The 22,333-nt window shown below is 48.9% G+C and overlaps 1 protein-coding gene across 1 annotated transcript; it reads left to right on the top strand.

Annotated features, from left to right (window-relative positions):
- Positions 1–1,012: 1,012 nt before the first annotated feature.
- LOC106555073 (neuroguidin) lies at positions 1,013–16,765 on the top strand (the record flags this gene model as incomplete). The annotated part of the gene is made up of 10 exons (XM_087715021.1): positions 1,013–1,078; positions 3,163–3,232; positions 4,180–4,319; positions 6,313–6,397; positions 6,481–6,533; positions 7,599–7,725; positions 9,484–9,652; positions 11,649–11,805; positions 15,393–15,453; positions 16,629–16,765. Coding segments are annotated over 10 exons (948 nt in total), but the record flags the coding sequence as incomplete, so codon positions are not given.
- Positions 16,766–22,333: the final 5,568 nt, after the last annotated feature.

A 22,333-nucleotide genomic window follows, 5' to 3' on the forward strand; every position in this document is an offset into this window, starting at 1 on the left:
CTCTCTTTCTTCCTCTATTCATTCTTTCCTTCTCCCCCTCTCCCTTTTTTCCTCTATTTAGTCTTTCCTTCTTGCCCCATTCCTCTTTTCCCTCCATAATCGATGGACCTGTTGCTGATACAACTGGTTTAAATTCAGATGCAGTGATTTCAGTCCCTTTTGTGTCTCGGGGAGGAAAACTTTGTGAAAAGACTTTGGGCGGAAGGATTTTAAAACAGGGATGTGAAATACAAGTCTTAAGAGGAACGTGTGGATTGGCTTGTTCAAAAAAATAGTATGAATTTAAGGTTTAAATGAAAGATGAGCTCTGGGATCTCCTTTTGCAAATTTGCCATCCAGCTTTGTGCATGCTTTCTTGGAAAGGAGGCTGTTTAAAAACTGGAGGGTTCACGGTGATAAACTGAGAAAGAAATTTGCTTGGATTTTAGTGGGGTAATGGGAGGGGGTGCATTTTGGGTGACAAAACAAGACCACCCTTGGACTATTGCATCCAGTTTTAGTCACCACAGCAACAAAGATGCTTAGGGGACTGGAGGCTAAAACATAGGAAGAACGGTTGCAGGAACTGGGTATGTCTAGTTTGATGAAAAGAAGGACTAGGGGAGACATGATAGCAGTCTTCCAATATCTCAGAGGTTGCCACGAAGAAGAGGGAGTCAAGCTATTCTCCAAGGCACCTGAGGGTAGAACAAGAAGCAATGGGTGGAAACTAATCAAGGAGTGAAGCAACTTAGAACTGAGGAGGAATTTCCTGACAGTGAGAACAATTAACCAGCGGAACGGAAGTTGCCTCCAGAAGTTGTGAATGCCCCAACATTGGAAGTCTTTAAGAAGATGTTGGATAGCCATTTGTCTGAAACGGTATAGGATTTCCTGCCTAGGCAGGGGGTTGGACTAGAAGACCTCCAAGGTCCCTTCCAACTCTGCTAGTGTATCGTATCGTGGAATAACTCTGAGACTCAGAAATTGATTTTTTATTTCCCCCCCTCCCCTGTCTGTATTTTCTTGTCTGTTTCAGGATATGGTGGAAGCTGATTTACCCACAGCCCTAAACCTGTTCAAATCTCTCCAAGAACAGGTGAGACAAAGATTTTACTTTTCCTGCTACCTAAAAACGTTCAGCCCCGTTCCAGCTTTGGCAACTGGCTGTCTTTCTTCTCTCCCTTTTCCAAAAACAAAATAAATAAATGTGATTTTGCTTCTTCCTTCCTTGGTTGGGGTTGCAAATGATTCTTGGTGCTTTCTGAACTTCCTTGTTGGGGGGAGAGGGGATTGCAGACATTTCATTACCCAACTAGGTAACATCATCCGTGCTGCTGAGTGCTGTTTGCTGTCCGTTGATATTAAAACAGCACTCCTTACTAGCATTTGATGGTGTTACCTAATTGGGTAATGAAACATCTACAAAAGAATATGCTGTTGTGGCAGACTCAGACACTGAAGAGGTTGAGGAGGAACATGGGACACTCCTGGTGTCTGGGGAAAGCTCGGAGGAGGGCTCCGTGTCGGAGGCAGAAATGGGGCCAAGGCCGTCTGACAGTTATCAGCTGCCTTTGGAGTTGGAGATCAGTGAGGCAGAAGAGCAACTGGAGCCTGTTCCCAGTGTGCGCATACCCAGAGCTGTCAGGAGAAGGGAAGAGCTAAGGAACAAGGGTTGACTCGGATATAAAGGCACAGGTGGACGGTGAATGGCCCCTCCCATGGGGAATAAAGAGGAGAAAAGGGGAGGGGAGTTTGCAGGAGACGGTTCACTGACAAAAGGGCGAACGACAAATCCGCGGTGACAAATCCGTGTGTTCTAAAGCGCTCCGACGAATGAGCGCTGAATCGCGCCGACAACAGTGCGTCGACAGAAGTGCGCTGTAAAACTAAACGTAACGCTAACCCTAAACGTAACGCTAACCCTAAACGTAACGCTAAACATAACCCTTACCTTAACTTAAATCGCCCTTCTGCCGACGCGCTGTTGTAAATCGCCCTTCTGCCGATGCGCTGTTGTAAATCGCCCTTCTGTCGACGCGCTGTTGGCGGCGCATTGATGACGTCGCGGTTTTAGCGACGCAGTTTTGCCGTTCGCCTTTTTGTCGGGTCACGGCAGGAGACAGTTAGTTAAGGGGAAGATCTGTTCCTGACTCCCTGCCAAGGAATTGCTGCTACATCTTGGCGTTTGGAAGATATCGGCCCGGCAGCTCTCCAAGCCCGATCGAGGTCTTTAGTTGTGAAATCTCTTGAAAGACTGTTGTTGGCTGGAGAGGAATTCCCTTTAGCCTAAATAAAAGAGGTTTTATCGGGACGCGGAGTCTACGTCACGAAGCCTAGGTCAGAACACATTTTCTCAGATGCCACCAAGAACTCTTCCTTTCCGTGACCCGTCAAAACCGCGCTCGACTAAGCCGCGCCCGGTTAAACCGTGTCGCTGACGTCATCAACAGGGTGACAACAGCCAGCGCGGAGAAAGAAGGGCGCTTTAAATAGCGCTTTGAAAGCAAGCCGATTCAACTTAAGGTAAGGGTTAGGTTTAGGGTTAGGGTTAGGTTTAGGGTTAGGTTAAGGGTTAGGTTAAGGGTTAGGGTTAGGTTAAGGGTTAGGATTAGGGTTAGGTTAAGGGTTAGGATTAGGGTTAGGTTTAGGGTTAGGTTAAGGGTTAGGTTAAGGGTTAGGGTTAGGTTAAGGGTTAGGATTAGGGTTAGGTTAAGGGTTAGGATTAGGGTTAGGTTAAGGGTTAGGGTTAGGGTTAGGGTTAGGGTTAGGGTTAGGTTATGGGTTAGGTTATGGGTTAAGATTAGGTTTAGGGTTGGGTTAGGTTTAGGGTTAGGGTTAGGATTAGGTTTAGCGTTAGGTTAAGGGTTAGGGTTAGGTTAAGGGTTAGGATTAGGTTAAGGGTTAGGGTTAGGTTAAGGGTTAGGTTAAGGGTTAAGTTAAGGGTTAGGGTTAGGTTAAGGGTTAGGGTTAGGTTAAGGGTTAGGGTTAGGTTAAGGGTTAGGTTTAGGGGGGTTAGGTTTAGGGGTTAATTTTAGGTTTAGGGTTTACAGCGTGCTTCTGTCTCTGCGCTGTTGTCGCCCTGTTGATGACGTGAGCGACGCGGTTTAGTTGGGCGCGGTTTTGTGGTGGAACCCTTCCTTTCAACCCCGAGCTGCAAATCTTCTCTTTTGTTGATAACAGGTGGCTGCCGTTACTCATCACGTACAACATTTAACGCGGAAGATACGAGCAGGCGATTACCCACCGAAAAGGTTAAAAAAAAAACCCAACTGTTGAACGAATGGAGACGGGGGCGGGCCAATGCAGGCGGTCCTCGCCTTACGGCCACAATTGAGCCCGTTCCTGTTGCTAAGCGAGGCAGTTGTTCAGTGAGCTTTGCCCCGTTTTGCGACCTTTCTTGCCACCGGTTGGTAAGCGAATCGCTGCCGTTGTTAAGGGAGTCGCCCGGTTGTTAAGCGAATCTGGCTTCCCCGTGGGTTTTGCTCATCAAAAGGGGAATCGCATGACCCCCGGGACGCTGCAACCATCGTAAATATGGGTCAGTTGCCGAGTATTTAAATGTTGATCATTTGACTACAGAGATATCATCTCTCTATATATATATTAAAATGATTCTATGCATATTCCAGCATAACTCTGGAACGCCTCGAGGAATTTAAACCAAAGTTGGTACACAGATGACTTGCTCTCTGGAAACAAATACTGCGGGGTTAAGACACCCCTAAAACCCCTTGGGGTGTGTGTTCTGTTAAGATACAGCCTGTTGTGCCTTAAAATGGCTTCTACTGTACAGCGCTATGGAGTTGCCATGGTAACGACTTCGCAGTAATCCACAACGGGGGCCCCCTCTGGTAAGGGAGAAAATCCAACATTAGAAATTGTGGCGATGTTAATGGATTGGCATAAATAGATACCCGGGGGAACGCCGAGTTATCAGCTAGTAAATGCTAAAAACAGTCATAATGTCCCTTTTTTCAGTGCCGTCGTAACTTTGGGCAGTCACTAAACGAACTGTTGTAAGTTCGAGGACTATCCATTCTGTTTCTACTGTGAACTTTGTCTGCAGCAAATCTGCTCTGTGTCCATGCCAGATAATGTTTCTTCTACGGTGGTAATCTCATACTTAAATTCTGTTCCTCTCCACTCAAGGCTGTCAATCTTCCCTACGGCTCACCGGCCTCCTTTTCTCCTCCCACCAGGGCCTCAGTTTCCTGGACGTGAAGGACCATCTCCTGCTCCTCTACATTCAAGATCTCTCCCAATTGATGTTGGAGAAGACCTCTGGACATTCTGTGGCCAACCATCCTGCTTTACTGCGGTTGGTGGAAACGCGGACGGTACGAGCCATCCTGGACCTCTGCAGGGAGATCTATCTGGTCCATTAGCTTTTTACAATGGGGGGACTTCAACTCCCAGAATTCCCCAGCCAATATGGCTGTGAGGAACCTTAGTAACTTTAAGATGGGTGGATTTCAAGTCCCAGAATTCCCCAGTCAATATGGCTTGTAGGAACCTTAGTAAATTGAAGATGGGTGGACTTCAACTCCCAGAATTCCTCAGCCGGTCAGGCTGTTAGCAACCTTAGTAACTTCAAGATGGGTGGACTTCAACTCCCAGAATTCCCCAGCCAATATGGCTCTTAGGAACCTTAGTAAATTAAAAATGGGTGGACTTCAACTCCCAGAATTCCCCAGCCAATATGGCTCTTAGGAACCTTATAAATTGAAAATAGGTGGACTTCAACTCCCAGAATTCCTCAGCCGGTCAGGCTGTTAGCAACCTTAGTAACTTTAAGATGGGTGGACTTCAACTCCCAGAATTCCCCAGCCAATATGGCTTGTAGGAACCTTAGTAAATTGAAGATGAGTGGACTTCAACTCCCAGAATTCCCCAGCCAATATGGCTTGTAGGAACTTTAGTAAATTGAAGATGGGTGGACTTCAACTCCCAGAATTCCGCAGCCAACATGGCTGTTAGCAACCTCAGTGATGTTAAGATGGGTGGACTTCAACTCCCAGAATTCCCCAGCCAATATGGCTCTTAGGAACCTTAGTAAATTGAAAATGGGTGGACTTCAACTCCCAGAATTCCTCAGCCGGTCAGGCTGTTAGCAACCTTAGTAACTTCAAGATGGGTGGACTTCAACTCCCAGAATTCCCCAGCCAATATGGCTCTTAGGAACCTTAGTAAATTAAAAATGGGTGGACTTCAACTCCCAGAATTCCCCAGCCAATATGGCTCTTAGGAACCTTATAAATTGAAAATAGGTGGACTTCAACTCCCAGAATTCCTCAGCCGGTCAGGCTGTTAGCAACCTTAGTAACTTTAAGATGGGTGGACTTCAACTCCCAGAATTCCCCAGCCAATATGGCTTGTAGGAACCTTAGTAAATTGAAGATGAGTGGACTTCAACTCCCAGAATTCCCCAGCCAATATGGCTTGTAGGAACTTTAGTAAATTGAAGATGGGTGGACTTCAACTCCCAGAATTCCGCAGCCAACATGGCTGTTAGCAACCTCAGTGATGTTAAGATGGGTGGACTTCAACTCCCAGAATTCCCCAGCCAATATGGCTCTTAGGAACCTTAGTAAATTGAAAATGGGTGGACTTCAACTCCCAGAATTCCTCAGCCGGTCAGGCTGTTAGCAACCTTAGTAACTTCAAGATGGGTGGACTTCAACTCCCAGAATTCCCCAGCCAATATGGCTCTTAGGAACCTTAGTAAATTAAAAATGGGTGGACTTCAACTCCCAGAATTCCCCAGCCAATATGGCTCTTAGGAACCTTATAAATTGAAAATAGGTGGACTTCAACTCCCAGAATTCCTCAGCCGGTCAGGCTGTTAGCAACCTTAGTAACTTTAAGATGGGTGGACTTCAACTCCCAGAATTCCCCAGCCAATATGGCTTGTAGGAACCTTAGTAAATTGAAGATGAGTGGACTTCAACTCCCAGAATTCCCCAGCCAATATGGCTTGTAGGAACCTTAGTAAATTGAAAATGGGTGGACTTCAACTCCCAGAATTCCGCAGCCAGCATGGCTGTTAGCAACCTCAGTGATGTTAAGATGGGTGGACTTCAACTCCCAGAATTCCTCAGCTGAGACTGCTGGCTGTGGAATTCTGGGAGTTGAAGTCCACCCGTCTTCAAAGCTGCCAGATTTGAGAAACAAGGATGTATTTAAATAAAATAAATTGGGAGGGCATCGAAAAATGCCCTTTTCTTGATAAGCGCTCGTGCTTCATGGGACCCTGTGACATACATGACCGAATGAAAGAAGGCCGGTTTATTTTTCAATAATTTATTTTTTTTTGGTGGGGGGGTGTCACAGGTGTTGGAGAAGATGCGTCCGATTGAGCAGAAACTGAAATATCAGGTGGACAAAATGGTGAAGGCGGTTTTTACTGGGGGGCTGGGTAAGTCATGGGGGATTTGGAGGGATGGAGTGGAAAAATGGAGCGGTATTGAACCGGTTTTCGGTGATTTCTTCTCCTTTCAGCTGATGACGATCCCTTGAAGTACAAACCAAATCCGGATAACTTGGTTAGCAAGGTAAGAAAAGAGAGAAAGATTGGAATACAGGTAGTCCTCAACTTACAACGGTTCATTGAGCGACCATTCGACGTTAGGACCATTCATCCGCACTTAACGATCCTTGCGGCATCCTGATCCAAATTGGGACACTCGACAACTGATTCGCATTTACGACGGTCGCAGTATCCCGGGGTCGTGTGATCGCAGAGTCAAGGGGGAAGCTGGATTCACTAACGTAACAACCGCAGTGATTCGCTTAACACCCGTGGCGAGAAAGGTCGTAAAATCGGGCAAAATTCTCGTCGCAACTGTCCCATTTAACAACAGAAATTGTAGGGCTCAATTGTGGTTGTAAATTGAGGACTTCCTGTACAGCCTTACCTGGGGCATGTCTAAGGCGGGACTAGAATTTATCATCTGGTGATTGGTCCAAAGTCACCCAGCCGGCTTTCATGCCTGAGGCGGGACTAGAACTCACTGTCTCCTGGTGATTGGCCCAAAGTCACCCAGCCGGCTTTCATGCCTGAGGTGGGACTAGAACTCACCGTCTCCTGCTGATTGGTTCAAACTCACCCAGCCAGCTTTCATGCTTGAGGCGGGACTAGAATTTATCATCTCCTGGTGATTGGCCCAAAGTCACCCAGCCGGCTTTCATGCCTGAGGCGGGACTAGAACTCACTGTCTCCTGGTGATTGGCCCAAACTCACCCAGCCAGCTTTCATGCCTGAGGCGGGAGTAGAACCCACTGTCTCCTGATGATTGGCCCAAAGTGTCCCAGCCACCTTTCATCTCTATGGCGGAACTAGAACTCACCATCTCCTGGTGATTGGCCCAGAGTCAACCAGCTGGGTTTCATGTCTAAGGCGGGACTAGAACTCCCCGTCTCCTGGTGATCAGCCCAAAGTGTGGGAATTTTAAGTCCGCAAACGCTGGCTGGATAGAATTGTGAGTGTGGCAGTCCACCCACTGCCTTGGGAATTCTGGGAGTTGAAGTCCGCGCCTCTTAAAGTCGCCTAGATTAAGAAACATTGATCTGCTCTTGAATTGAACGAAATTCTTGCAATTCTCCCATCTCATTCCCAGCTCAGCGACTCGGAAGACGGAGACGAGGAAGAAGAGGGTGGCGGTACCGCCAAGACTCCTGGGAAAGAGATGTCCAAAGGAGGCATCCGGAAATACGTCCCGCCTCGCCTGGTCCCCGTGCATTACAGTAAGAATGAAACCTTAGTGGCTGAAGGCTCTGGTGGACATCATCCTTAGTGAAACGTGTGAAACAGCATCTGCATTTCCTGCGTCGGATGAGGAGAGCACATCTTTCTCCTTTTGTCCTGGCGACTTTTTGCCGAGGCACAATTGAGAGCGTTTTAACAAACTGCATCCCTGTTTGGTTTGGTGGCCGCAGCGCCTCGGATAGAAAGCCCCTACAGAGAGTGGTGAGGACAGCAGAGAAGATCATAGGAAGCTCGCTTCCTGGTGGTTCAGGATGTTGCTTATATGCTTGGAGCTCGAAGAATTGTTAAGAGACCCCCCACATACCCACTTTACAACCTCTGGGAGGGGGCTTCGAAGTATCTTTAGCAGAAGTACTGGATCCTGTAGCGGCTTTGTTCCTTAGGCCATCCGTCTTCTAAATTCGCAGGATTCTTCCCCTCCGCCCCCCACCATGTTTATGTGTATATTCAAGCTAGATTGTGATGTTTGTGACATAGAATATATATAGGCATATGCATAATTCTGTACCGTATTTTTCGGAGTATAAGACACACTTTCCGCCTCCCCCCCTCCCCTAAAAGAGGGTAAAATGTGGGTGCGTCTTATACACTGAATTTAGCCTCGCCCACACTCTGCCTCCCAGCAATTTGCCTCCTTGCAGCGAACAGCACAGCCTGATTAGCACAAGGAGCTGGTTGTTGGTTGGATTGGCCTCCCGACCATCAGCTGTTTCAGGGTGCAGTGTTTGCCATTGCCTATTGCTGCTTCCGTGTGCCCCATCTTCGGCTTCTGCATCCCAATTTCGGCCTGCGTGCACCCCGTTTTCCACCCATTCCACTCCCTGCCACCTGGAACGGGTGGGAAAGGGGGCGCGCAGAGGCCTAAAACGAGGTATGCAGAGGCTGAAAATGGGATGCGGAGGCCAAATATGGGGCGCGCAGAGGCGGCAATAGACTAAGGCAATCCTTGCAGCCTGAAACAGTTGATCGTTGGGAGGCCAATCCAACCAACAATCAGCTGCTTGTGCTAATCAGGCTGTAGTGAAACTGAAACTTACTGTTTGCTGCGAGGAGGCGAATTGGTGGGAAAGAGAGGCAGATTTTTTTTTTCTTGTTTTCCTCCCCAAAAGCTAGATGCATCTTATACTTCGGAGCGTCTTCTACACTGAAAAATACGGTATTTATTTATTTATTCTGTTATGTAATGTGTATTGGAGGTGGAGATCAAATGGTTTACCGACAAAAGGGCGAACGACAAAACCGCGAACGACTAAACTGCGTCGCTGACGTCATCAACAGGGCAACAACAGCGTGGAGACAGAAGCACGATGTAAACCCTAAACCTAAACTTAACCCCTAAACCTAATCCTAAACCTAAACCTAACCCTTAACCTAACCCTAAACCTAAACCTAACCCTTACCTTAAGTTGAATCGGCTTTCTTTCAACGCGCTATTTAAAGCGCCCTTCTTCCTCCGCGCTGGCTGTTGTCGCCACGTTGATGACATCAGCGATGCGGTTTAGTCGGGCGCGGTTTTGTCGTTCGCCCTTTTGACGGGTCACGATATGAAATTAAATCTCCCTTTAATGTATGCCGATTGGTGTTACATTCAAAGTGACCATCAAGTTATTATTCTATTCTATTCTAAACCTGGTTGTGGAACGGGAGGGATAGAGTTTGGCGTCGCGACGTAAGAAAGAACAAACCAGGTAGCTTTAATCCTGCACGAACGTCCCTCTCTTGTCTGTCTCTTGCAGATGAAACCGAGATGGAGAGAGAGAAGAAGATGGCGGAACAAGCCAAAAAGCGAGCACTTAGCAGCTCCATCATCCGGGAGCTGAAGGAACAGTATTCCGACGCTCCGGAAGAGATCCGGGAAGGGCATCACGCTCACACGGCCCGACAGAACCGGGAGGATGAGCATCGGTTAGTGAGGGAGGAGGGAAGGGCCAGACCAGGCGGGAGGAGGATGACAGCATCAGCCTGTTGCTCATAAGGAAACGGGTGGCGGGTTTTATTTATTTACTGGCTGATAACACGGGTATTTATAGATGTCAAAGCGTTTGTTTGACGGAGCCATTGAGAGGGGCCTTCCCCCCACCCCTACTCCCATGCCCATCATCCCTGCCCTCTCTCTTCCCCCTCCCATGTGCTCCACTTTCCCGCCCTGTCTACAATCCTGGCACTTTGTTCCAAATCCATCAGGCGCTTCCCCATTGGTCCACTAGAGGGCGTACGTCACATCTGGCTTTCTAGAGGAAGCTGCGAAGGAACTGACATCACAAACAATTGCCGCTCTAGGACGCCGCACTCGCTCTCCTTAACGGCCCAGGCTCTCCCTTCCCCCTACCATGACATCACAAACAATTGCCGCTCTAGGATGCCGCACTCGTGCTCCTTAACGGGCCAGGTGTTCCAGAGTTATCCTGGAACATACATACAGCCTTTATATAGAGAGATAGAGATAAAAGATAATAGATTTAGGTCCTTACAAATAATTCAGAGTGATGAATGCACAAAACATTCCTTCGTCCTGCCTAGATTCCTCACAACAACCACTCTGTGAGGCGGGCTGGACATAGAGGGACTGAATCAAGTCAGTTTTCATGCCGGAGACGGGACTAGAACTCACAGTCTCCTGGTTATTGGCCCAACATCACTCAGCCAGTTTTCATGTCTGAGGTGGGACTAGAACTCAAATGTCTTCTGGTAATTGCCGAAAGACACCCAGTGGGTTTCATCCCTAAGGCGGAACTAGAACTCACCCTCTTCCAGCGATTGCCCCATAGTCACCTAGTGGCTTTCGTACCTAAGGCTGGACTAGAACTCACCATTTCCCAGTGATTGGCCCAAAGTCACCCAGGGCTTTCATCCCTAAGGCAGGATTAGAACTCACCCTCTCCTGGTTTCACCACCCAGCTTTTAACGCCCAAGGTGAAACTAGAACTCACCACCTCCCGGTGATTGGCTCCAAGTCACCCAGTCAGCTTTCACATCTAAGACAGGACTAGAACTCACCGCCTCCTGGTGAATTACCCAAAATTCACCACCCAGCTTTTAACGCCCAAGGTGAAACTAGAACTCACCGCCTCCCGGTGATTGGCTCCAAGTCACCCAGTCAGCTTTCACATCTAAGGCAAGACTAGAACTCACCGTCTCCTGGTGATTTACCCAAAATTCACTTCCCAGCTGTTAATGGGCAAGGCGAAACTAGAACTCACCGCCTCCCGGTGATTGGTTCCAAGTCACCCAGTCAGCTTTCATGCCGAAGGCAGGACTAGAATTCACCGTCACCTGCTTTCTAGCCCGGTACCTTCATGTGTAGATCCCATTGGCTTAAAATACTCGACGGTTTGCAGCTCCAGGCGTGTGGCGAAACGCCCAGGGTTCAAAGTTTCCAAAATATACCCTGTTTCCCTGAAAATAAGACCTCCCCAGATAATAAGACCAATCGGGCTTTTGAGCGCATGCAGTAAAATAAGCCCTTCCTCGAAAATCGGCCCTCCCCGAAAATATAGCAACACAGCAGCAGCCAGGAGGTGACCACACTTGCCACCTCCTGCACCTCAAAAATAATACCTCCCTGAAAATAAGGCCAAGCGTCAAAAGAAAATAAGTCCCTGTCTTATTTTTGGGGAAACATAGTATTCGGGCTTGAGAGGACAAATGGAGAAATCCCGAGTTTTTGGGCAAAGTTGGAAAAGTAGAAGCTTTATGGGTTGGGGGCCCAAGCTTTGATAGGAGAAAGCACTGTGGAAGGGCCTAATGGGAGAGGCATCAACAGATTTTGAAGCAGGAATTCCCGTGGTGCCGAGCGGAGCCTCCAGTGGCAGACGCAGTCTACCTCGGAGCGCCATCCGCCTTGCTGTCTTCATCGGCCTCGGCTGTCCAAACATCTCCCCGTCTTCTTGTCTCATCACAGGACCAAGTACGAGGAGAGCATGATGGTCCGTCTCAACGTGACCCGGAAGGAGAAAGCCCGGCGTAGACGAGGAGGGGTCCTCGGCTCCCAGCTCAGCTCCCTCACCCACTTCGGGGACATCAGCGCCCTCACGGGGGCCACCCCGTCTCTGGGAGAAGTAAGTTTATTGGGTCTGCCTTATCGTTGAGATGGGAAGGGGGGTTGGTGAGGTTCTGAGAGGGTGCTGTATGAGCATCTGTATCAAGGGGTACTCGTCTATTTAGACGATATCCTTATATATACCAAGACCATGGAGAACTGTTCTGACCTCCCTCGTTCCACACCAAAGCACACTCCGAGCCAAAGATACTTTACGCAATTTATTAACAGACAGACAGGTCCTTGGCAGCAAACCGGCACAGATAAGCCCTGGCAGCAATCCAGCCTGCCAAGCTCACAAAAATGTTCTCCAACATTCGTTCCTGTGTTGACTTCTGCAAGAGGGGCGTGTGCACAAGCAGTCTTTTTATAGTCTGGAGAGGAGCCTAATGACCACCAGCTGAGTGCAATTACCTCCTGTAACTGCGCAACTGTTCCTGACGCCTATTAGCTCTTCGGTGCCGGGCATCCAGGAACAACTCACTGCTGGCATCCGGCTCACTCTCCCTTGTCTCCTCCCCACTGGTCCAAGGCTCAGGTGCCTCCTGGTGGCCAACCAGCCTTTCTGCGCCCTGCTTGGAGTCGAAACCCTGTCCAGGGTCCTCCACATCCTCCAGAACTGACTCATAGGGCCCCTCGCTGTCGGAGTCTGGTGGCAGCTCCAACGGCTCCTGCTGGGCCACAACAGAGAACCATGTACCCCTTGTACGTCAAGTGCTTAAAAAGTTGCTGGACGCACATTTATACATTAAATTGTCTAAATGTGAATTCCACAGGACGCAATTGGATTATCTTGGGTTCCATATTTCATCTAAAGTGGTAAAGTGGGGGAGATGGACCCCACAACTGTAAAGGCGGTGTTAGTGATGGGGCAGGAAGTGGGAAAGATGGCTCGACGCAAGTGAGCCATGTTGGGCAGGGAAGGAGAAAGGGGGGGGGCTTTTCGTGAACATTATCGTGATACACCTTGGCGGCCTGGTATCTTTTGACAAGTAGCTCAAGGTGGGGGAAATATCCAACACCCCCTTTTCCTCTTTCCCCCATCTCCACAATACCCTTGCGGGGTGGGGTGGACTAGGAGGGAGGGACTGGCCAAAGTCATCCAGCTGGCTTTCGTACCTAAGGCGGGATAACAACTCACCGACTCCCGGTGATTGGCCCAAAGTCCCCCAGTTGGCTTTCATGCCCAAAACAGAACTACAACTCCCGGTCTCCTGGTGTTTGGCCTAACGTCACCCAAGCGAGCTTTCATATCTAAGGCAGGACTAGAACTCACCGACTCCCGGTGATTGGCCCAAATTCCCCCAATTGGCTTTCATGCCCAAAACAGAACTACAACTCTCGGTCTCCTGGTGTTTGGCCTAATGTCACCCAAGCGAGCTTTCATATCTAAGGCAGGACTAGAACTCACCGACTCCCGGTGATTGGCCCAAAGTCCCGCAGTTGGCTTTCATGCCCAAAACAGAACTACAACTCCCGGTCTCCTGGTGTTTGGCCTAACGTCACCCAGCGAGCTTTCATACTTAAGGCAGGACTAGAAGTCACTGTCTCCTGGTGGATTGGGCCAAAATCACCCATCTGGCTGTTGTGCTAAGGCTGGACTAAAATTCATTGTCTCTTTGTGATTGGTTTAGAACTACAGCCTTTCATTCCTAATACAGGACTAGAAGTCACTGTCTCCTGGTGACGGGCTCAAAGTCCACTTAGCTGGCTTCCGTGCCGAAGTTGGACTTGAACTCAGGATCTCCCGCTTTCTAGCATGGTGCTGATCTATGCCCGTAAACCTTCCCACTACCAGCCAGTCATCACTGTAGTTTTTTCCTCCAGGCTCCTGGAGCGGAGAGATTGCAGAGAAAGGGATTAGAAGAGAGCCTGCAATCCACAATGGGCATACATATCAAAAGGACTGCGTTAGCATTGGGGAATTCGGGGCGTTGAAGTCCCATCTATTTTAAACTTGCTGCGGTTGCTAACCCCCATGCTGGCTAGGGAATTGTGGGAGTGGAACTTGAATAGCAATAGCAATAGCAGTAGACTTATATACCGCTTCATAGGGCTTTCAGCCCTTTCTAAGCGGTTTACAGAGAGTCAGCATATTGCCCCCAACAATCTGGGTCCTCATTTTACCCACCTCGGAAGGATGGAAGGCTGAGTCAACCCTGAGCCGGTGAGATTTGAACCGCTGAACTGCTGATCTAGCAGTAGCCTGCAGTGCTGCATTTAACCACTGCGCCACCTCGGCTCTAATCCGGTCACATAACAACAACCTGCTGAACGCCTGCAATGATTTACAATCAAAATTCCGCCCGTTGTTTCAGTCGTTAATGGAGCACTATCAGTTCATCTCCTGAACATGGGAATTCCCTTCTCTATCCTTGAGGGACATGGTGGCTCAGTGGCTAAGACGCTGAGCTTGTTGATCAGAAAGGTCGGCAGTTGAGCAGTTCGAATCCCTAGCGCTACGTAACGGAGGGAGCTCCCGTGCCTTGTCCCAGCTTCTGCCAACAGCAGTTCGAAAACACGTAAAAAATGCAAGTAGAAAAATAGGTACCACCTTTGGTTGGAAGGGAGCAGCGTTCCGTGTGCCTTCAGCATTGAGTCAGGCTGGCCACATGACCACTGAGACCAGGGACGTGCAGTCACTAGAGGCAAGGGAGGCGGGGCCTCACCAGTCTCCTCAGGGAAAGAAAAGGATTTTAAATAATTTTCTTAAAACAATTAAAACCAAGGTAGTTGCTACCAGATTTCAAGTCACAGTGGCTTGGTGTCTGCTCTCAGTATTAACTAGGAGGAGGCCAGAGAACTAGGGGCCTCTTTTGCATAAGGAATTTTTCGCCTTTTAAGAGTTAAGCAAGGGTTAACAAGCAAAGAATTCTTTATGCAAATGAGGCACGTGTTCTCTCGCCCTCCTGTAGAGGGCATTTTTAGAGTTCTCTGGGAGCAACTAGCTCAGTCTGACAGAGCTCTGGCTTTTCAAGAGGGGAGGGCAGGGCGGGGAGAAGCAGAGTTGAAATCATCTCTGAAACAGCTGGAAAAGGTCCGTGTGGGGAGGGGGGAGGAATTCAAAAAGTTTGTCCGGAAGGCAGCGGGGGGGGGGGGTATGGCAGAGGAGCTGCTTTCAAGCCTTTGGAAAATATATCCAATCCAACTTCTGTGTTTGTGTTTGAGAGTGAGTGAATGAGAGAGGGATCGAAGTTCTCTGTGTGCGTCTGTCTGTTTGAGAGAGGGGGGAGGGAGGGAGAGAGGGAGGAAGGAGGGGGAGGGAGAAGAAAAAGAAGGGGGAAACTTATTTTGCAAGGGGGAAAAATGCTGTCGCTTTAAATCGGAACTGAGCATGCCCGGCTGAGGAATTCTGGGAGTTGAAGCCCACAAGTCTAAAAAGTGCCTCACCAGGGCTAAAGCTGACCGCACGTCACTGACGGAGACGTCTTCGGACAGCGCTGGCTCTTCGGCTTTGAAATGGAGATGAGCGCCGCCCCCTAGAGTCGGGAACAACCAGCACATATGTGCGAGGGGAACCTTTACCTTTAGCTGATCCTTAGATTCCTCTTTCTCTTATCATTTTCTCTTTCCTCTTATTTCTTTTTCTTCTGTTCCTCTTTACAGGATTTCAATCCACCCAAAAAGAGAAGGAAGAACGTCAGCACGAAACGGGGAAAGAAAAAAGGTAAGGCTCGATGAAAAGGGAGGAGTGATCTCTTCACACACACACACAAAGACACACACTTTAAATCGGAAAATTTGCGAAGTTTAGCAAACTTCCTTCCTTGCACCCCAAAATTCCCACTGTCTCGCCTGCTGGTTTGGAGGAAGCGAAGGGAAATTCTCAAATTGGGATTCTTTCCAGTGAAAAGATTAAAACACCTGGAATCGGTTTTCCAAGCCGGGAAGTCTCGAAATCGATCGCCGAATATCTGCTCGGTGTTTTGTTTTCTCTGAATTGATCGCAATTGGCCTTCGCTTCAGTGGTGGGTTTCAAAAAAATTTGGAACCTACTCTGTGCGTGTGGCCTCCTTTGTGGGAGTGGCTTGCCAGCCATGTGACCTGGTGGGAGTGGCTTGCCAGCCATGTTTTTTCTTTCTTTCTTCCTTTCTTTCTCTCTCTCTCTCTCTCTTTTTCCTTCCTTTTGTCTCTCTGTCCCTTTTTTCTTTTTTTCTTTCATCTCTCTCACTCTTTTTCTTTCTTTTTTCGTTCTTTATTTCTTCCTTTCTTTCTCTCTCTCTCTGTGTCAGTCTGTCTGTCTCTCTCCGTGTGTGTGTGTGTGGCAGTGGTGGGTTTCAAAAAATTTTGGAACCTCTTCTGTAGGTGTGGCCTGCTTTCCGGGTCCACTGGTGGAACCTCTTCTAACCGGTTCGGTAGATTTGACGAACCGGTTCTACCGAATAGGTGCGAACTGGTAGGAACCCACCTCTGCTTTGCGTATATTAACGACGGTCAAAGCATCCTGGGATCACAGGATCGCCATCCGGGATCTTCCCAGGCCGGTTCCCAATCGCCAAAGTCGATGAGGAAAGGTGGATATGCTTAGCGACCGCATGGTTCGTTTTAACGACTGCGGTGGCTCACTTAACAAATCTAGAGGGGGGAGGAGGTGGTAAAATTGGACGCGACTCGCTTTAACAGCCACCTTACTTGGCAGTGGGGATTCTGGTTGTAAGGCGAGGATTCCCTGCAGTTCCTTTGCTCCTTGTGAATGTCAGTTCCTCACTGAGGTCTAGCCTCTTGATAGAAACCCAAACTCTTCCTATCTAAAGGTAGATTTTTTCCCCCGTACTAAATTCATTCCCTTTCTTTCTTTCTTTCTCCCTTTCTCTCCCCTCTTTTCCCTTCCTCGTCCTCCAGGTTTCCGCAGGAGACGATAAACCTCCCTACTCAGGAGTGAGGTCGGCACACCCCTAAAATAGCTCGGAATCACCCCGATTTAGCCTGCATGGGATATTGTTAATAATAAAGCTGAAAGGCTATCATTTCCGGTTTAATCTCTGTCGTGTTTCTTGTTTTCCTGGCGGAAAAGCCATAATAAAGTCAGTTGAGGAAGAAGAAGAAGAAAATTGGGGCTTGTTCTGAATACTACCGTATTTTTCGGAGCATAAGACACTGCGAAGTATAAGACACACCTAGCTTTTGGGGAGGAAAACGAGAAAAAAATTTTGCCTCCTTGCAGCAAACAGCAAGTTTCAGTTCCAGCACAGCCTGATTAGCAGAAGCAGCTGATTGTTGGGCCTCGATGATCAGCTGTTTCAGGCTGCAGGGATTGTCACAGCATAGCCTATTGCCGCTTCCGCGCGCTCCATTTTCGGCTTCCGCATCCCGTTTTCAGCATCTGCACGGCGGGGATTGGAATGGGTGGAAAATGGGGTGTGCGGAGGCCAAAAAAAGGGGCATGCAGAGGCCAAAAATGGGATGTGGAGGCCGAAAATGGAGCGCACGGAGGCAGCAATAGGCAATGGCAATCTCTGCAGCCTGAAACAGCTGATGGTCAGGATCCAACTGACAATCAGCTGCTTGTGCTAATCAGGCTGTGGTGAAAGTGATACAGGCTGTTTGCTGCAAGGAGGCAAATTGCTGGAAGGCAGAGGCCAAAGGGTGGGGGCTGGTGGATGGGTGGGACTACATTTGGTGTATAAGACACACCCAAATTTTCACCCTCTTTTTTTGGGGGGGGTGCGTCTTATACTCTGAAAAATATGATAAGAAAAGTAAACTTTTTTCCCTAATTTAACCCACTATATTTTTCGGAGTATAAGACGCACCGGAGTATAAGACACACCAAGGTTTTGAAGAGGCAAATTTGAAAAAAAAGTAGGTAGGTAGATAGAGAGGGAGGGAGAGAGAATAGGTAGGGAGAGGGAGAGAAATACAGTAGATAGCTAGGGGGAGAGAGTGGGTAGGTAGGTAGGTAAAGGGATAGAGAGAGAAATAGAAATATAGTAGGTAAGTAGGGAAAGAGTGTAGATAGGTAGGTAGGGGGATAGAGAGAAATAGAGAAATACAGTAGATAGCTAGGGAGAGAGAAGTAGGTAGGTAGATAGTGGGATAGAGAGAAAGAGAAATACAGGAGGGAGGGAGGGAGTAGGTAGATAAAGGGATAAAGAGAAATAGAGAAATACAGTAGGAAGGGAGGGAGAAAAGAGTAGGGAGAGGGAGAGAAATACAGGAGGGAGGGAGAGAGAGTAGGTAGGTAAATAGAGGGATAGAGAGAGAAATACAGTAGATAGCTAGGGGGAGAGAGAGTGGGTAGGTAGGTAGGTAAAGGGATAGAGAGAGAAATACAGTAGGAAATACAGTAAGTAGGGAGAGGGAGAGTGTAGATAGGTAGATAGAGGGATAGAAAGAAATAGAAAGAGAAATATGGTAGATGGCTAGGGAGGGAGAGAGTAGGTAGAGGGTGGGGAGAGAGAGAAATACAGTAGATAGGGAGAGAGAGTAGGTAGGTACGTAGGTAGATAGAGGGAGAGGGAGAGAAATACAGGAGGGAGAGAGAGTAGGTAGGTAGGTAGATGTTTCCAGGTCTATTTATCCATGGGCTGGAGAAGGAAATCGCTGACAATCTGCAGCACCTAAGACTTTGTTTCTGCTGCCACAGCACTTGATCAACGTAATTCTCATCAATCAGTTAAAGAGCTTTCCAAAAGGAAAAAAAAAGTTTTTGCACTCTGCAAAACTCCCAAAAACGGCCCGTTTATCGCGAAAACGGGCCCATTTATTTTTAAAGGCATGAATAGCCTTATGGAGGCTTATAGAGTGCTGCTGGGGGCTGGGGGGGGGGCAAAAAATGGCCCGTTCTTTGCTCATTTCTGCCCTCCCCAGCCCCCAGGAGCTCTCTGAAAGCCTCCATAAGGCTATGCATGGCCATTTTGGTGAAGGGGCGGGGCTTTGGGAGGCCAAAAATGCTATATTCGGTGTATAAGACGCACCCAGATTTTCAGCCACTTTTTTGAGGGGAAAAAGTGCGTCTTGTACTCTGAAAAATATGGTAGTTAACCGGGTTAACGAACCCAGTTTGTGGGCAATCAGGGTCAGTTCCCTTCTCAATTTTTCTCTGCTGTTTTTGCAGTTCATCCCCAAACACCCCTCGCATTCCGAAAGTAGTCCTCTCTTTACGGCCGATTGCTTAGTGACTATTCAAAGTTCGACGAATCTTACCTTCCGGGTTACAGGTAGGCCTCGAGTGACAACAATTCATTTAGTGACCGTTCAAGGTTACCACAGCACGGGGGGGGGGGAAGGACTTAGGGTCATTCTTCACACTTAACGACCGTTGCAGCGTCCCGGGGGCCACGTGATCCGAATTTAGACGCTTGGCAACTGATTCATATTTACGACGGTTGTGAATTCCCTTTTTGCAATCCGATGATTTGCTTAACAACCGTGTTCCTCCCTTCCCAAGTGCAGCGATTCAACTCACTCAACGGCGGTGGCAAGAAAGCGGGGCACAGCTCACTTGACCAATGTCTCACTTAGTGACGGAGCATGGGCTCAATTGTCGCAAGTTGAGGACTACCCGTCATTGGAACCTGGATTTGAGGTTCAAATTCTATCCCCCCCCCTTCACCACCTGACCTGCCTTTGCCACCGTTTTGTTGAAAAACAAGCTCACTTGACCAATGTCTCACTTAGTGACAGGGAGCATGGGCTCGATTGTCGTAAGTTGAGGACTACCCGTCATTGCATCCTGGATTTGAGGTTCAAACTCTGTCCCCGTCCCCCCCCCCTTCACCACCTGACCTGCCTTTACCACTGTTTTGTTGAAAAACCAGCTTTTGGGCTTCCGATTTCAGCAAGCTTTGCTTAACAACGCCGGCATTTGTTTAACGACGACCCTCCCCACCACCACCATCAAATTAGGTTGTTAAAACAAGTCATCCACCTGACCCGACCTGCTTTAACACCGTCCCGACTGACAGCCGCGATGGGACAGCCTCCCTGACGGTTGTAACTCGGGGACCGACACGTCCGCGGGGCGGGAAATCCTCGGCGTGTGACTTCGGCACTGTTGTTTTTCTCTCTCTTTTTCTTTTTTTGGAGCGATCGAAGTCCTTAATGTGGGAATCCCCACGTTTCTCTCTCTCTCTCTCTCCGCTCCCCCCCTCCTCAAATTCCTCGGCTGGCAGAAATCAATGGCATTGATCCAGCTCGGGCTGGGGGAGAGGAGGGGGAGACGGCGGGAAGGGAATCCTCGCCTGGTTTAAACTCTGATCGGGCTAAGTGGAATCCGATAAAACACGAGGAGGGGATCGATGGGCCGACACGCTCAAGGAACCGGCGGGAGGGATCAGCGCTGAAAAAGGGGGGGGGGGAACGGGGGGGAAAAACCAGCGGAAAACAGAAAAGGAAGAAATCTCATTGTAGGAGCTGGTGAGGGGTTTATTTATTTTTAACTTGGGGTGGAAAAATCGTAGACCCGTCAAAACCGCGTTCCACAAAAGCACGGTCGACGAAATCGCGTATGTGACGTCATCACAGCGCGACGAAAAAGATCGAAAAATTGAAATAAAAATTAAATTACAGCAAGCCGATTCACATAAAGGTAAGCGTTAGGTTAAGGGTTAGGGTTAGGGTTAGGTTAAGGGTTAGGGTTAGGTTTAGAGCGTTAGCGTTATGTTTAGCGTTAGGTTAAGGGTTAGCGTTAGGTTTTTCGTTAGGTTAAGGGTTAGGTTTAGGGTTAGGTTTAGGGTTAGGTTTGGGGGGGTTAGGGTAAGGTTTTCGCTTTATTTTTACATTTTTCGATCTTTTTCGTCGCGCTGTGATGACGTCACGTACGCGCTTTCGTCGACCGCGATTTTGTCGTCCGCGGTTTTGTGGTGGAACCGGAAAAATATCCCAAGTAGGGATATCCCTGCGTTCTTTCCACACACCCACGTCCTCTGAGAAGGTTAATAATTATTGATTTATTTTTATTTGATTGATTGATTTGGGTCCCGTGTCTTCTGTTCGTTCGAGAAATGAGGCAGGGAAAGAATCCGATGCCTTTCTCTTTATTTTCTCCACAACAACCCTGGGAGGTAGGTTGGGCTGAGAGAGGGGGGGGGGAATGGCCCGAAGACACTCTTCCAGCTTTGGTGCCTGAGGTGGGACTAGAATTCCCAATCTCCCGGTGATTGGCCCAAAGTCACCCAGCTGGCTTTCATGCCTAAGGTGGGACTAGAACTCACTGACTCCCAGTGATTGGCCCAAAGTCACCCAGCTGGCTTTCAGGCCTAAAGTGGGACTAGAACTCCCTGTCTCCTGGTGATTGGCCCAAAGTCACCCAGCCCGCTTTCAGGCCTAAGGTAGAGCTAGAACTCACTGACTCCCAGTGATTGGCCCAAAGCCACCCAGCCGGCTTTCATGCCTAAGGTAGGACTAGAATTCACTGACTCCCTGTGATTGGCCCAAAGTCACCCAGCTGGCTTTCAGGCCTAAAGTGGGACTAGAACTCCCTGTCTCCTGGTGATTGGCCCAAAGTCACCCAGCCCGCTTTCAGGCCTAAGGTAGAGCTAGAACTCACTGACTCCCAGTGATTGGCCCAAAGCCACCCAGCCGGCTTTCATGCCTAAGGTAGGACTAGAACTCACTGACTCCCTGTGATTGGCCCAAAGTCACCCAGCTGGCTTTCAGGCCTAAGGTGGGACTAGAACTCCCATTCTCCTGGTGATTGGCCCAAAGCCACCCAGCTGGCTTTCATGCCTAAGGTGGGACTAGAACTCCCTGACTCCCGGTGATTGGTCCAAAGTCACCCATTCAGCTTTCCGGCCTATGGTGGGACTAGAACTCACTGACTCCTGGTGATTGGCCCAAAGTCACCCAGCTGGCTTTTATGCCTAAGGTGGGACTAGAACTCACTGACTCCCGGTGATTAGCCCAAAGCCACCCAGCTGGCTTTCATGCCTAAAGTGGGACTAGAACTCCCTGTCTCCTGGTGATTAGCCCAAAGTCACCCATTCAGCTTTCATGCCTAAAGTGGGACTAGAACTCCCTGTCTCCTGGTGATTAGCCCAAAGTCACCCATTCAGCTTTCATACCTAAAGCGGAACTAGAACTCTCTGTCCCCCGGTGATTGGCCCAAAGTCACCCAGCCGGCTTTCAGGCCTAAGATGGAACTAGAACTCATCATCTCTCCTTAGGCACGAAAGCCAGTTAGTTGACTCTGGGCTAGTCCTGGAGACGGTGAGTTCTAGTCCTGCCTTAAGCATGAAAGCTAGCTGGGTGATTTGGGGCCAGCCCCTCCCTCTCAGCCCAACCCCTCACAGGGTGGGCGTTGAGGGGGGAAAGAGAAGGAAGGGGGAAAAGGCGTTAGGTATATTTGCCGCCTTGAGTTGTGTGTGTGGGGAAAAAAACGCGATAAAAATTAACCAAAAAAAACCCCTGTCAGCTGCTGTGGCCGAGGCTAGATCTGAACTCGGCTCCCGGTCGATAAGCATTGATAAGATCCTGTAATTGGCAGCAAAAGCAGAGAAAACATCCCTGTGGTGGCCTGCCAGCGGATTCAGACAGTGAGGAGGTTGGGGAGGAAAATGGGGCCAGTCCTGGAGTCTGGGGAAGGCTCTGAGGAGGGCTCTGCGTCG

Source organism: Thamnophis sirtalis, unplaced genomic scaffold (assembly GCF_051295495.1).
Source record: "Thamnophis sirtalis isolate CommonGarterSnake01/CBP01778 unplaced genomic scaffold, rThaSir2_p1.2 scaffold_4, whole genome shotgun sequence".
Taxonomy (NCBI): Eukaryota; Metazoa; Chordata; class Lepidosauria; order Squamata; family Natricidae; genus Thamnophis; species Thamnophis sirtalis.